This window comes from Berghia stephanieae, chromosome 2 (genome assembly GCF_034508935.2).
Source record: "Berghia stephanieae isolate SIO BIC M18660-M18661 chromosome 2, UCSD_Bste_1.3, whole genome shotgun sequence".
Lineage (NCBI taxonomy): Eukaryota > Metazoa > Mollusca > Gastropoda > Nudibranchia > Aeolidiidae > Berghia > Berghia stephanieae.
In genome coordinates this window covers 105,917,491-105,934,354 of record NC_088361.1, presented here as the reverse complement: position 1 = coordinate 105,934,354, position 16,864 = coordinate 105,917,491, and the positions used below count along the sequence as shown (strand labels likewise).

Genomic DNA, 16,864 nt, shown 5'->3' with positions numbered 1-16,864 from the left:
ATCAGAATATTGAGTCGTATTTACCCTAACAAGAAACAATAGAAGGAACGAAGTTGACGTCATTCAGCTCTTTTCTTATTGTTTTTAGCAAACATTTTGACGAAGAGCTCTCACTATATCTTATCAACCAGACTATAATACTATGTTTAAGGTTACACACAGTTTTGTGTTTTAGCATCTATATCCGGATGGCAGATGTTGTGAGTATATTGGCTTTACGCACAGCATCAATACCTTGATACAAAAATTATTAACCGGTCAACCTATTTAAAATTAGTCCAGAAAATTCATCCTTCAAATATTGGTTGATTTAAAAACTCTTATCTAGGCAAAAAAAAAAAAAAAAAAAAAAAAAACCCTTTTGAACAAGGGACCTCATGAAGTCCCCGGTTTGAGAGTTTTTGCCAAGATGAGGGCTATTTAAAAGATCGATTTTGAAGGAAGATTTTTTTGGACAAATTTTTAAATGCGGCTATGTGGTCTAGTGGTATGACACTCGCTTTCGGATCGGAAGGTCCTGGGTTCGAACCTCGCTCGGCGCATAGTTGAGTCCTTGGAAAAGACTCTTAACTCACATTCTCTCACCGTACTCAGGTGTAAAATGAGTACCTGACCGTTAACAGCGTTGTCTCTGTCCGAAAAATTGTAATATCGCCTAACAGGCGTCATGTCTCGTCCTACGTGTTAAGTGTTGCTGTTGGCCAGGGACCCCTTGTAAAGCGCTTTGAGCACATTTAGTGGATATTGCGCTATATAAAAGCTCATTAAAAAAAAGCATATTTCCAGAGTACGCAACTAACTGATTTAAATCTTGTGAAATATTGTTGATGGTACATTGTTCCAAGGCTTACTTTCATAATTTACATGGAGGGACCGTTACCTTCGTAAAGTTATGGCCTGATACGTGGCCTTCGTAAAGTTATGGCCTGATACCGTTGCCTTCGTAAAGTTATGGCCTGATACTGACCAAACAATGACGTCAAAATGCCAGTATTTTGCCACAAAAGAAAACAAATCGTGCGTTGTATTCAATAGTTCAACCAATGAAATAACTTGTTTCCATGAGCTCTACTAACGACAGCTCACTAGGCGGTGCAAAAAAAACAAATAATAACGTCAAACTGCCAGTCCTTTTGGATTTCAGTACCAGGCTATAGATAGTATGCGCTTGGCTAAGAAGCTCATAACATTGCCATCCGGAAGTATAAAGGACCAACACACAAAACTGTGTGTATCCATGAACGTTAATAGTCGGGTTAATACAGTTCAGTGAGCATTACTCATAAACGCGGATGGCAAAAAACAATAACAAAGACCTGAGTGACGTCATCTTCGAACTATCTATAACATAACGATAGCTACGGAGGGACCCATGAACTTTACTATCTTAACTTTAACTAAAATATTTTGGTTGCTATAAAACCCGGATTCCTCAGTCATTTTTAAAAACATAATCGTCAAGTCTTTGAGTCAATTTATTTATCCTCCTCATGAAGAACTTTATGCCAAGGGTTTTCAGTTATGTTTTATATGGTCGATGAGTTGGTTCTTCATTATCGCAAAATCATTAATATGTGACCCTTCGTCTCAAAACGGTATTATTTCGGGATGGACCAGATGCTAAAAAGTCAAATTATAGTCAAACTGGTCAAAACTATGAAACGTTGGTATTTAGCACAGTAAAATATGATATTCCTTCTCCTCTCTAAAGCAAACAAACTCAACTTAAGTCTGATATTTCTGGCTACAAATTCAATTTTCAGCATCTTAGTCATCCCGACTTAATACCGTTTTGAGACGAAGGATCACATAATATTTGGTCCATGGGAGGGGTAGCAATCCGAGGGCGTGACTGACGACCGTGTGTGGGATGTACAGGGGCGTGGCTACATTGGTGGATTTGGTACCCGGCATGCATCGCATCCATCTTTTAAAAATGGATTACAGCATTTAGATTAAAAAAAAAAAAACAAAAAAAAAAAAAACAAAAAAAAAAACAAACAAAAAAAAAAAAAAAAAAAAAAAAAAAAAAAAAAAAAAAAAAAAAAAAAAAAAAACAACTGAGAAATGGTATATAGATAGTTCGAAGATGACGTCACACAGGTCTTTGTTATTGTTTTTTGCCATCCGCGTTTATGAGTAATGCTCACTGAACTGTATTAACCTGACAATAAACGATCATGGATACACACCGTTTTGTGTGTTGGTCCGTTATACTTCCGGATGGCAATGTTATGAGCTTCTTAGCCAAGCGCATACTATCTATACCGCCCCTTACTTATTTGACTAAGTCTTTTCTGTTTATTTTTTTCTTTCTTTCGTATTTACAAATATATCTATAGCATGTTTTAAGTCATTTTATTCTGATTCGGGCACCAGCTTATGCTGTAACCATGCCACGCCACTGGGGATGAAGTAAAACTTCCCAACCACGTTCCTAGCCAATTTAAGTTTTAGCCTCCTAACTTGTTGAATCTACTCAAAGACGACCGGCTTAGTATTGTCATCTAATGTCGCTGAAGACATAATTGTGACCCACCGTCTCAAAGCGGTATTATGTCGGGATAAATCGGCTGATATAAAGTGGATTTACAGAAATAAATACGAAACTAGGGGTTACTATCTACTGGTTATGGTAGAGAATAACTAACATTTCTTGCATTAGAAAAAACTCGAATTTCGTATTTCTAGTCATTTTATTTTTAAATTAACTTTTCGAAGTTGGATTCATCCCGACATAATACCGTTTTGACAATTTCTCTCTTTGGCTAATCCGCTGTCGGAATGCACCATTTTAAATTACTCAGCAACAATGATTGACCTTTGAACCCTTACCATAAATATGTACAAGATTATTACGAATGTGAGACGCATTTTAGTATTTTAAAAACTCGACTTACAGCCTTTTACCCCTTCCTGTGACCAAGTATCAACGTACGTAATCACTTTTTTAAAATCGTGTGTACATGTGTGTTGTTATTGCACTAATAATAATAATAATAAAAATAATAATAATAATAATAATAATAATAATAATAATAATAATAATAATAATAATAATAATAATAATAATAATAATAATATATAATAAATAATAATAATAATATAATAATAATAATAATAATAATAATAATAATAATAATAATAATAATAATAATAATAATAATAATAATAATAATAATAATAATAATAATAATAATAATAATAATCATCATCATAATAATAATATATCTAGAGAGTATTTCTAAGGGTTTAAACATAATCGACAAATCAAAGTCAGAATGGTTTTCAAATTAATTTTAAAAGAAACTTTTTCTACGGATTTTTTTCAAATAATAATAATAATAAAGCACAGTATTAGCACTTGCTTACGACACCGTGATTAAACTAGTGACGCAAAAGGATGTGAAACAATAGTTTATAAAATCTAATGGACAGACAGGAAGAGCTTTCTCCAGTTTAATCACTCACCTTCCCAAGTCTCAGATTTGACACATTTTGACAAGGTCACGCTCATTATAATCAATCGATATTTGAAATAAAAGTTTTTGAGCGGCTATGTGGTCTAGTGGTATGACACTCGCTTTCGGATCGGAAGGTCCTGGGTTCGAGCCTCGCTCGGCGCATAGTTGAGTCCTTGGAAAAAGCTCTTTACTCACTTTCTCTCACCGTACTCAGGTGTAAAATGAGTACCTGGCCGTTAACAGAGTTGTCTTTGTCCGAAAAAATTGTAATATCGCCTAACAGGAGGCATGTCCCGTCCTACATGTTAAATGTTGCTGTTGACCAGGGACCCATTGTAAAGCGCTTTGAGCACGTTTAGTGGATATTGCGCTATAATAGCTCAAGTTTTATAGATCATTTTAAAAAAATAATTTTGTCATAGAACGGCAGGATGGATTAATACCAAATTCAGAGTCCACAAGGACCAGACAATCGGTGAATCGGCTTTACGGGATTGGTGAATGGAGGTAGAGGTACAAAGAAATTATATATGATTTTTTACTATTTGATGAATGTTATCAAACCATATAATATTCATCAAATAGTAAAAAAATAATTTCTTGAAAAATCGACAAGCAATTCTTTAAAGGCATGTAAAGTTGCAGTTCCATTCACTTCAAATTTTTGTTTTTCAAATTTGATGTAAAATTTAGCTCAATGAACTTTGAAATTTATTTTTAAACTCTAGAGGCCATAATTCTCATGGTTGGTTCTAAGATGAAATAAAAAGGTATTTTCAAAATTTCCACTCAACTATTGCTTGTGAGGATTATGAACTGATACATTGTATTTCAGTTTATAAAACAGCTACTTTCGTTATATTGTTACATACACTTAGTCATCTAGTCACTGATATCAATAAGTAAAAACTACATTTTAATGAAAGGGTTGGCATCGCCCCATAACCAATTCTACCCTTTGTGATAACATTGCGGTCAAAAATGCTATTTAAACACGTAACTTATTAGTTGTCAACCAACATTACTATGAAATACTGAATATTTCAGTTGCTCTGCTAGGCTATATCATATTCATTTCTTGAAAATATGAAATTGATATAATTTTAACTGCTTGCAGAAGTCAAATCGCGTAATTTCGAGATAAATAGATAATAGAAATGGCATTAAGGAGCAGGCACTGATAAAACACTGCATAGACATTCTAACATAAACCGTTCTTTTCTTTTGCTGTCCCTTTTTAACAGCGCCTTCCTTCTAATTTTATTAACCAGTTATAACTGCCGTAGTCTGGAAAGATGTATTTCAAAAAGTTGGTCGGAAAACTTGTCCCTCAAATATCAATCAATTTAAAGGACCCTAAAAATCACACGACAATTACTTATCAAAATTATTGATAATTTTAGGTTAGTGAATAGAGATATTTGTTATGGAAAACAAACAATAGCCGCTATTTTATCTTCCGCAGGAGATCCCGGAAGAAAGATTGATACCCAGAATGCCGTGTCAAAGATTCTCATCCCATTCCATTTCAACATAATGCTTACCTCTGACGAGCTTGCAAAGTCAAAGCCATTGATAATATAGGTGAATATTGTTTGAGTTTTAATTTTCATTTTTGGAGTTCTATTTTAAGAAAAAGACAACGAATAAAAACTACAATAGCAAAAAAAAAAAAAAAAAAAAAAAGAAAAAAAAAAAGACAAACCCCAAAGAACAAAGAAACAAAAAAACAAAAACAAAACAAAAACAAAAACAAAAAACAAAACAAAACAAAACAACAAATAAAAGAACCAAAAAAAATAACAAAAAAAGGAACAAAAACAAACAAACAAACAAAAAAGAAAAAAAAAAAGAGAAAACCTAAAAAATCCCATCTTTTATTCAAATCCTTGATTTCTTACAGACGTGAAGTACCGTTAACAATGATGGTACGATGTAGACATCCGATTCAGTGACCAGTTATCTCTAGTATCGTTAAACAACAATGGCTTCTTTCAAAATATTATCATCAAATTTCGTCAAAAAAGGAAAGGCAATAACACGCGTTGTGTTGCCAGTGTGTCAGTTCAAAAAATTACAGTAGGTATCAACATGCCTTCATTCCAATATGGACCTCACTAACTCATATGGTTGGATTAAACGAATGCCTCAATGTGATAATCTGATATTTCTAAACTTGGTTAAAACCAAGCGACAAGCAGGTGTTACTATTAATATATTAAGATAAGATAAGATATAAGATAAGATATACTTAATTGACCCTGAATGGAAATTATCATAATGTTACACATCATTCATCGTTATATTAGCACAGATTTATACACTGTCATGAACTCATTGATGAAAATACGAAGCTAATTAAAAGCAAAATAAATTTCAAACAAAACAAAATATTCATAAAATATACAGCAGTTACAAGCAATGCTATAAAAATAGGACGTGAAAGTAGAGTAGAGTTGTAATAATGGATTTGTAATGAAAATAGAGTTTTGAAAATAGATTGTGAAGGATTGCACAGGTTATGGTATTTGAATGTATAAATATATAATAAATAATGTAGATATAGCACCATGTCAACATGCATAATTACATAAATAGATGTATTCTGTCGGAGAATCTTTATAAGAATTTAAAAATAAATCTTCATATTTGTAGCATATTCACATTGGTTTGTCACACCATTCATATTTTCAGTGAGCGTCATGTTGAATCATACACAAGTTAGAGATAATAATAATAATAATAATAATATAATAAAATAATAATAAATAATAATAATAATAATAATAATAATAATAATATATAATAATAATAATATAATAATAATAATAATAATAATAATAATGATACTAATAATAACGACAATAATAAAAAAATGTCCGACAATAATCAAAAATGACATTTTTTTTGAAAATAGAGTAACTCAAACAACGATTTTCTTATGAGCAATATGAATCTTATTCCATGGATTCTGGGATCAATTTCTATGACAGGCGGTTTATTTTCATTCAGGTAAACCTGCGAGTAGAGCAAATTGGGGGTTAATAATCTTTCTCAAGGACAAAAAAGAAAGTGCCTGAAGCGGGGCTCGAACACGGGTCCTTCCAGGTCACAGTGCAATGCCTTAACCACTCGGCCACTTCGCCCTCCATATATATATATATATATATATATATATATATATATATATATATATGTGTGTGTGTGTGTGTGTGTGTGTATGTGTGTGTGTGTATAATTGTGAATTTATAATTGTTAGAGACCTATCTATCAAAGTACACTTATACTTTCCAACAATTGCAAGTGTCAGCAAAATATATATTTCGATATGGACGCCTGCATTTTCTACCTTAGTTTATTGCATCTTTTAATAAAATGATTGAAAAGACAATTCGCCCTTAGCTCATAATGTCAGTCTTCAGCGCTGAAATAAAACTGGAAGCTTTTCAAGTTCCCTGATCGTCACATTATATAGGATGTGTGTCCATGTATTTTATCCGTCGTTAATAATATAGTCTTAAAAAGTTTTGTTCATTTTTGTAACAATTTTATTCTTGTTAAAATTGTCAACTCATAAAAAATAGTCTTTGAACGGTGTATCTAAAATCGGAAGCACGATATAAAAATGTTCTGAAGTGTTGTGTAAATTTATATATAATCCTGTATTTTAAATGTTTTTTTCAACCATTATCATATAACGCTCTAGTGAAATCGTATCCAGATAGTAAGAAAAATGGGAATGGATAAGATGTTGGTGCTTGTATTGGATGTGATCAAAAATGCCTTCAAAATTTAAAAAAAAGGTTGATTATAAACCGGGGAAACTGATAGCGCAGTTGGTAGAATACACGGTTGACACGTAAAGGGATCTTGGTCGATACCAGCTGTAGTCGAAATCTCTCCTCCCCCACTTTCGCCACCCTATCAGCCAGCAGTGATTGGGTAACTGGGTCTGATATATGTGGCTAAAAGTACATTGCGATAGATTATCGTCCTATCCAAAGAGTAGCCAGCGATTGCAATTGTTCGTTTAATGCTATAAAAACTCGGATACACTCCGGCTACATAAGCCTTGTGGCTGTGAAGGACTACTTTAAAAAAAATATGTATCACCATCACAATCACACTCTGCTAGATTGTCAGATTATCACTGTGTGAAGGCTTACTACTTGGCGTCTGGGTTAGGTCAATAATTTACTTGGATAAAAATCCAAAATGATGTTATAGGGAATGAGATTAGCGGAAGAGTAGCGTCCCTTGCTTGGACGTCACCCATAGTCTGTGACGTCACCGGCGGAAAAGTTATTAGAGAGAGAACGTCATGTTGGTTGTGCGCATGCGTCTCTCGTCCTCGCACAACCAACATGACGTTCTCTCTCTAATAACTTTTCCGCCGGTGACGTCACAGACTATGGGAGATGTCCAATCAAGGGACGCTACTCTTCCGCTAATCTCATTCCCTATATGAAGTTGTTGCTGGACCGTAGCTTGGCTTCTGCATTTCTCGAGGGAATTACCCTGATCATAAGATAATTCACAAGTTTGCTGAGGTAGATACTGCTTAGAGCACTCGATACCGCGAAGTTCTGTTCAAGAGATTGATTATATTTGACGCATCACCGACATAATATAGTTAGCTAGCGAACTCTGGACATACTCGTATGTAAAATTTTGGCCAGAAACCTCGTCCTTCAAATATTGACTCGTTGCTGGGCGGACGTGACATCAGACTATCGAATCCAATTGTCGTTAGTAGTGCTTAGAGAAATAAATGATCCCATTGGTTGAACTATTGAATACAACTCATTATTCGCTCTTTTTGGTGGTGGTCGCCTTTTATTGTGACGTTTTTTTATCAGTGTCAGGTGAAATGTTTACAAAGGCTATGGAACTTATAGATAGTATGTGCTTGGTTAAGAATCTCACAGCATTGCTATAGGGAAGTATAATGGACCAACACACAAAACTAGGTGTTACCATCCCGTTATGGCCTGACATGACACCGACCAAAAAATGACGTCAAAATGCCAGTCTTTTGCCACAAAAGAAAACAAATCGTGAGTTGTATTCAATAATTCAACCAATGGGACCACTTGTTTCCATGAGCTCTACTAACTACAACTCACTAGGCGGTGCAAAAACCAAAATAATGACGTCAAACTGCCAGTCCTTTTGGATTTCAGTGTCAGGCTATAACATAACGATGGCTACGCTCAGACCCATATTTTGACGTCATTATTAGGTTTATGGACCACTAGTGAGTTGTTGTTTGCAGTGCTCAAGGAAACAAGTGATCCCATTGGATACAACTCACGATTTGTTTTCTAGTGTGGCCAAAAACTTGTCATTTTACATCGTTTGTTTGTCAGGCCATGAGTTTCCGAAGGCCACGATATGAGTTAATGAAGGTCATGATCTGTGGGGTCCCTATCCGTAGCCATCGTTATGTTATAGATAGAATGCGCTTGGCCAAGGACTTCACAACATTGCCATCCGGAAGTATAACGGACCAACACACAAACTCTGTGTAACCATGAACTTTTATAGTCTGGTTAATACAGTTTAGTGAGAACAACTCACAAACGCGGATGGCAAAAACAATAACAAAGGCCTGAGTGACGTCATCTGCATACTATCTATAGTCTGACACTGAAACCCAAAAAAGACTGGCATTTTGACGTCATTATTTGGGTTTTGCATTGCCTAGTGAGTTGTCGTTAGTAGTGCTCATGGAAACAATTGGTCCCATTGGTTGAACTATTGAATACAACTCACGATTTGTTTTCTTTTGTGGTCAGAGACTGGCATTTTGACGTCATTTTTTGGTCAGTGTCAGGCTATAAGTTAACGATGGCTACGGCCCCTCTGTGTCACACAAATATCAATCTAGCATTATCGTCCGTGTTTTATTTTAAATGATCAGGATGGATCAATTTGAATCCTTTTTTACGTTTTTCGTTTAGTTCAATTCTTTTAGACAATTAATCAGTAGATTTTTGACCAATTAAAACATGGAATTTGTGACACACCTTGCGCTTGGACAACAAGCATTGTTCGCTGTTTATAAACAATAAAGTGAATAGGATTCAACAGTCGTAACGTCACTTCCTTCCTAATGACGCATGGTAACTTAGCAACACTGGCTCTAAACTATCGGAACAATGGCGGACGCGCGTATGAAATATTTCTCCGGCGACCATAAAAAAGTATCCAGAGGGAAAAAATCCCATAAATTTGATCATGTTTTGACTTTTACACATTCTGATCACAAAACATATGAAAAGCTCTAGCCAGCATGAAGAATAAAAAGTAATGATTTTCTTTGTTTTGAACCAAGATGGCCGCCGTTGCCAGGCGGCGTGACATCAGACTATTGAATCGTATTAGTGAAAGAAGTCGACCTCTCTCTGATCATTGCTATTGTTTTTATAACGCCATATAGGTGACTGGTTATCACATAATTTTCTCGATCTTGTTATAAACGTTTAAGTTTACACATAGTTTTCTGTGTTGGTTCTACTGATCAAACGGTGGAACAGTGAGTATTTAACTTAGACACATACTATCGATAGAAAAGCCTGTGTGGCTTGCTTTGTTTACCAATTACTGACATTGTTTACAAGATCTGATTTACATCCTACCATATTATTTGAGCAATGGGTTACAATACGCTTCAACAGTCGTAACGTCACTTCCCTCGTAATGACGCATAGTCTGGTTCTAAACTATCGGGACAATGGCGGACGGCCTTATGAAATACTTCTCCGACGAGCATAAAAGTGTACCCAGAGGAGAAAAACATTATAAATCTGATCATGTTTTGACTTTTACACATTCTGATTGCAAGACATATGAAAAGTTCTAGCCAGCATGAAGAATAAAAAGTACAGATTTTCTTTATTTAGAACCACGATGGCCGCCGTTGCTGGGTGACGTGACATCAGACTATTGAATCCAATTACCCACGAGCACGGATAAAAATAGATGCAGCGGTAATCTCATTTTGATGGACAATATTATGTTGCCCTCTATGGACCTGAGACGCATATTCCATGCCGTGTACTTTAACGATTTCTGTTGTATCCGCAAGCATTGGAAGTGTTTCGAATTGGATTGCGCTCTTGACTTGTTTAAAACAAAACAAACAAAACAAATGTGACCCTTCGTCTCAAAACGGTATTATGTCGGGATGGACCAGATGCTAAAAAGTCAAATTATAGTCAAACTGGTCAAAAATATGAAACGTTGGTATTTAGCACAGTAAAATGTGATATTCCTTCTCCTCTATAAAGCAAACAAACTCAACTTAAGTCTGATATTTCTGGCTACAAATTAAATTTTCAGCATCTTAGTCATCCCGACTTAATACCGTTTTGAGACGAAGGATCACAAATATTCTTTTTTTAAATGTGAGCTTTATATAGAGCAAGAACCACTATATTATAATGTCAAAGCGCTTTACAGGGGGTCCTGTTAGGAGATAATACATTTTTTTCCGGACAGAGACAATGCTGTAAGCGGCCATATATACTCATTTTACATCTGAGTACGGGAATTTGAGTGAAGAGGCTTTTTCAAGGACTCAACTATGTGCCGCTCTGGACCCGAACCCAGGGCCTAAATACGTCCAAGTGTGCATGTTGAACAGAAACATCACGCGACTCAGATCATTTAGCATTAAATACGGGTTACAACTGATGAAGGGCAATTTCTGATCAGGAATATGTGACCCTCCGTCTCAAAACGGTATTATGTTGGGATGATTCAGACCCCAAAAAGTGAATTTAGAGATAGATTGGCGAGACTTTGGAGCTTAGAAGTTTTTGCAAAGCAAGAAATAGTCTTTATACTCCATAATAAAGTACAGAAATTAAACCCAAGTTGGATATTTGTGGCTATGAATTCAATTTCCCTTACCGAGTGGATCCTGACATAATACCGCTTTGATACGGTGGATCACATATGGCTATTTAGAGATACCAGAGGGCTTCGATATTGCAATCTGGAGATCTATGTGGGGGCAGCTTATACCCTACTTCAACGTAAACTATTCTACTCCTTCATACAAAATAGTTTCCCCGTGTGGTGTCCGGGGTCCCTCAATAGGATTCAGTAGTCTGATGTCACGCCACCCGGCAACGGCGGCTATCTTGGTTCTAAACAAAGAAAATCATTCCTTTTTATTCTTCATGCTGGCTAGAACTTTTCATTCCCTTTCCATATGCCTTGTGATCAGAATGTGTAAAAGTCGAAACATGATCAAATCTATGGGGTTTTTTTTTCCTCTGGAAAAGCTTTTATGCTTGCCGGGGAAATATTTCATACGGGCGTCCGCCATTGTTCCGATAGTTTAGAGCCAGTGTTACTAAGTTACCATGCGTCATTAGGAAGGAAGTGACGTTACAACTATTGAAGAGTATTGAGAGGGTCAAGAATAGCCCAACGCCAAGCCAGCGTGTCGTAAAAGGCGACTAATGGTGTGTGATTCCCCCATCTTTGAGTCACCTGGTCCTCCAGGTTGGAGGTTGGCAAAGGGTTAACAACCCTTTCCGTTAAACTCAAACCGTTACAGAAACGCAGACGGACAAACCAAATACTTTTTTTTAGCTTGTTAGCTCAGGATGGAGAAGGATGGAAACTGTTTGTCTGTGGCCTATACCCTGAGCCAGGGTGAAAAAGGCGATGATGATGATGATGATGATGATGATGATGATACAAAATAGTGTTGGTGATTGACGATACTAATGTCTGTATACGAGCTTTTCATCTGGAAAACCATACTTCTATATCTTAGAGTAACTCTTTTACTAACTCTAAAAAGGACGTTTAATTCCTATTCCGATAATATTTTATAACTAGATATCTACATAGCTGGTTAGATTATAAAATTGTGTTATTGTTTATTCAATTTTTGTTTCAAATTTTGATTGAAATATTAGATAGACCGTGAGTAATCTGTCGTGAAGAGAACAGATTAAATTTAGAATCTACCTCGGGGTTTTATGGACAAAGCTCATCAAGTCTACGAATATTGGCACCGTTATCATCATTATCATCAATATCGTCTTCGTTTTCGTCATTATCATCAGCTGACTAGCTAGATCGTGTGAAATTATAATCCAGTCTTCCCCTTAAGCGTCTAAAGACTTAACTCATAATATTTATTCGTCATTGTTATCACTATCACTAGCACCACCGCCACCATCACAACCAAAACACTTACCACCACCATCATCACCACCACAACCACTACCACCGCCATTGTTGCCTTCGATTTCACCATCATGAATAAAAACAATTTCGTTAGATAAACGTGATCACAGAGAGAGAGAGAGAGAGAGAGAGAGAGAGAGAGAGAGAGAGAGAGAGAGAGAGAGAGAGAGAGAGAGAGAGAGAGAGAGGAGGACCACAGGCTGTCCCTCTCATAGCTTGTTACAGGAAATAATATAATATGGAGTATGATGAGGATTATAGGGGAATGGTGAAAGTGAAGGATTGTAACGAAAATATTAGGAAGCTTGTTGTGATGATGATGATGATGATGATGATGATGATGATGATGTTGTTGTTGATGCCGTTTTTTCCATGACTACGATGTTACTAGTGTGCATCTGTGTGAGTGTGTTTATGTCAATATTGTATTGTAATAGATGTGTGACCAAATGACAAATTGCCACTTTTTTGAGACATTAAAGATTTATTATTATTATTATTATTATTATTATTATTATTATTATTATTATTATTATCATCATCATCATCATCATCATCATCATTATTATTATTAATTATTATTATATTATTATCATCATCATCATCATCATCATCATCATTATTATTATTATTATTATTATTATTATTATTATTATTATTATTATTATTATTATTATTATTATTATTATTATTATTATTATCATTATTATTATCATTATTATTATTATTATTATTATTATTATTATTATTATTATTATTATTATTATTATTATTATTATTATTAGCATCATCACCATCATTATTATTATTATTATTATTATTATTATTATTATTATTATTATTATTATTATTATTATTATTATTATTATTATTATTATTAATATCCCAAGGAGTGTGTTCAGACCACTCATGTCATAACTTGCGGAATTGAGACCTTTTTGGGAGAGGCTACTAATAGAACAATAGATAACATTTTGGAAACAAGAATCGTTCTAAGGTCAAACTGTTTTCCATCTATTTTAAGGACTTTGGATCTGCACCCAACATTGCTTTTCTTGTGCAGCCGCATTAAGTAAAACAAGGAAACGGGCTTAAAAATTAGAAACATTTAAAAACGAATTGGGAGAATTAAAACAAACAAGTAAACAAATAAACAAAATTATGATTCACGTCTCTTTCTCTGAATTTGTCGATATGTGGTTTTGTATTCATTTTTCTCAGTTTCCTCCAGATTTGTTAATGGTTTGATCTGTAGCTGTACACACATCACTATTGTTATTTTCAACCCTTTAAATAATTGCTTGTTATCTATTGGGGGAGGGAGGGGTGGGGGATTCCAGTGCCGTAGTAGGTAGAGCACTCAATTCACGCATAAAGGATGATCCAGTGTGAAATCCATATCATTTCAACACCCCCCTCCCCTTCTGAAGCTGTACACACATCACTATTGTTATTTTCAACCCTTTAAATAATTGCTTGTTATCTATTGGGGGAGGGAGGGGTGGGGGGGGGGGGGGGTCCGTAGTAGGTAGAGCACTCGAGTCACGCATAAAGGATGATCCAGTGTGAAACCCATATCATTTCAACACCCCCCGCCCCCCTTCCCCTTCTGATTCTTAAGTAGTGAGTAGATAGCTGGCAGATCTGTTATACCTGGTGGCAAGTGCATTCAGGTTGTATAGAGTCTTATAAAAAGCAATTAATTGCTATTGTCCATTTAACACTTTTGAAATATTATGGATAAACGCTGGCTTCATATGCCTTATTTTCTTTAGGACTATCTTTTTATCGTTTGTTCGATATAATCATAAATCGTGATTCGTTACTTAAAATAGTTGTGGCTCTTTACCATTTGTGACCCACCGTCTCAAAGCGGTATTATGTCGGGATACACTCGGTTAGGGAAATTGAATTCATATCCACAAATATGAAACTTGGGTTTACTTTCTCTACGTCATGGTGAAATATTAATACTATTTATTGCTTTTTAAAAGCTTCTAAGGTCCAATTTCTCATCATATTCTCTCTAAATTTACAATTTTGGTTTTTGAATCATCCCGACATAATACCGTTTTGACACGGAGTGTCACATTTTTGAAATATCGACAATGCACTAATATGAAGGGGGCATCGTGGCTCAGCGGTACGGTCTTTGCTTCCTACCCGTTACTTAAAATAGTTGTGGCTCTTTCTTCTTCTTCCAGTGTCATCTCATGGGTTGAGGTCGACTTGAAATGACACGCCAATCTTCCCTGTTGACGGCTTGCAGACTGCATTCGGCTGCCGACAATCCTGTCCATGTCCTCACATCATCTATCCAAGTTCTTGCTGGCCGGCCTCTTCCTCTTTTCCCCTCAACTCTACCCTCAAGAATGTCCTTGTTGACAGTTTGATGGCGTCTTAGATGTCCAAAATACCTTAGTTTTATTGTTTTTATTACTTTCATTAGGGTGGCTCTTTACCATTTTTGAAATATCGACAATGCATTAAATTGAAGGTGGCATCGTGGCTCAGCGGTACGGTCTTTGCTTCCTACCCGAAAGGTATCGAGTTCGGTCACTCGCCGCTGCGCTGTGTGGCATTGAGCAAGTCACCTCGCCTTAGCTCAATTTGCGGCGCTGCACTGTGGCTAACGCCTGGGTTATTCCAGTCTTCCCTTGGAATAGACCCTAGAGACAAATTTCCCCTATGGAATGAATAAAGGGTATTTTTTGTATTTAAAATTTTTTAAAGATTTTAATTTAACTTTTCCCGACCAGATCTACCTCAAGCTCTGTCCAGGCACACTCGGGGATCATCAGAAAAGGGATGTCAGATCACCAGCTCTGAGATAGCTCTACCTCTTACCTTCACCATTGAGATGCCCTCTTACGTCATGATTGGAAACCACAAATTTAACCTAAAGCTACAGATGCCGCTCGTTACAAAACCATGATTCTATCTATCTATCTATATTTATATATCATTAGAGATACATTTTTTTCTCTTGACAGCTTACCCTATTCGTACGAGGTCAACGAATGTTTCCTCTCATGTCAGTTTTGTCGATTTTCTTTGCGATATCTTGAAAGATGATATTTCTTTCATAAAAACCGTTAGGAATAATAAAAATTCTAATTTTATTTTTAGCTGTCGACCTAATAAGAATTTGGAACTGTATCAAGGTTAAAATTCTCTATACGAATAACATTTTATTGATAAGGCAATAAAAATATGATTTATTATTAAATGAGTAAATCGTATTTTTTTTGGAGTTGTCTCCTCCTTAATTCTAAGTCTTGGTATTTGCTCAGAGTATGGCTTATGCATCTCGACATAATCTTCATTAATTCTATGTAAAAAAAATTAAATTTGAATGACCATCAGCAGCATAGATCAACGTGCCTCTATGTTCACGTGACTTGTATATGCCCAGTCTTGGTTTTACCTCTTAACTCTTTTTTAATTCTACTTGCAGGCTAAAAGTCAACCTCCTCTCCAACCCCGCCCCCGCTGGTGGCTGATTCTAAAGCCGCAATAGGATTCAATAGTCGTAAAGTCACTTCCTTCCTTATGACGCATAGTAACTTAGTAACACTGGCTCTAAACTATCGGAACACAGGCGGACGCCCGTATGAAATATTTCTCCGGCGAGCATAAAAGCGTATCCAGAGGGGAAAAAAACCAACATAAATTTGATCATGTTTTGACTTTTAAACATTCTGATCACAAGACATGAAAAGTTCTAGCCAGCTTGAAGAATAAAAAGTAATGATTTTCTTTGTTTAGAACCAAGATGGTCGCCGTTGCCGGGAGGCGTGACATCAGACTATTGAATCCAATTATTTACTAAATTTGTAAGCGGTACGAGCAACAATGAAATTGCCTTGATCTTATAGATGAAGGTCATTCGTAATTCTCTCAGCTTTGCACAGATAGAGAGAGAGAGAGAGAGAGAGAGAGAGAGAGAGAGAGAGAGAGAGAGAGAGAGAGAGAGAGAGAGAGAGAGAGAGAGAGAGAGAGAGAGACAGTAGAACGCTATAACATTTTCTTTTGGATAGAGACCACACTTCAACCGCCAAATATTACCATTTTAACCTGAGCATCATGAGAAAATTATGAGTAAAGACCTTTCTTCAGGAACGTCTGAAACTTGAGGTCAAGCAATGACCAATCAATCCTTGTCCAACCTAAGCCATTGCGTAAAA

At 35.7% G+C, this 16,864-nt stretch overlaps 1 protein-coding gene across 2 annotated transcripts in view; it reads left to right on the top strand.

Annotated features, from left to right (window-relative positions):
* Positions 1 to 15,919, top strand: part of LOC144966156 (uncharacterized) — an 18,308-nt gene extending 2,389 nt beyond the window's left edge. Inside the window, exons 3-4 of one of the 2 annotated variants that reach the window (XM_078902284.1) lie at positions 4,930 to 5,048; positions 15,437 to 15,919. In XM_078902284.1, coding sequence (XP_078758410.1) covers positions 4,930 to 5,048 — 119 coding nt within the window. In that variant the 3' untranslated portion in view covers positions 15,437 to 15,919. The remainder of the gene's footprint in view (positions 1 to 4,929; positions 5,049 to 15,436) is intronic. The other variant, XM_078902283.1, reaches the window with a different exon arrangement.
* Positions 15,920 to 16,864: the final 945 nt, after the last annotated feature.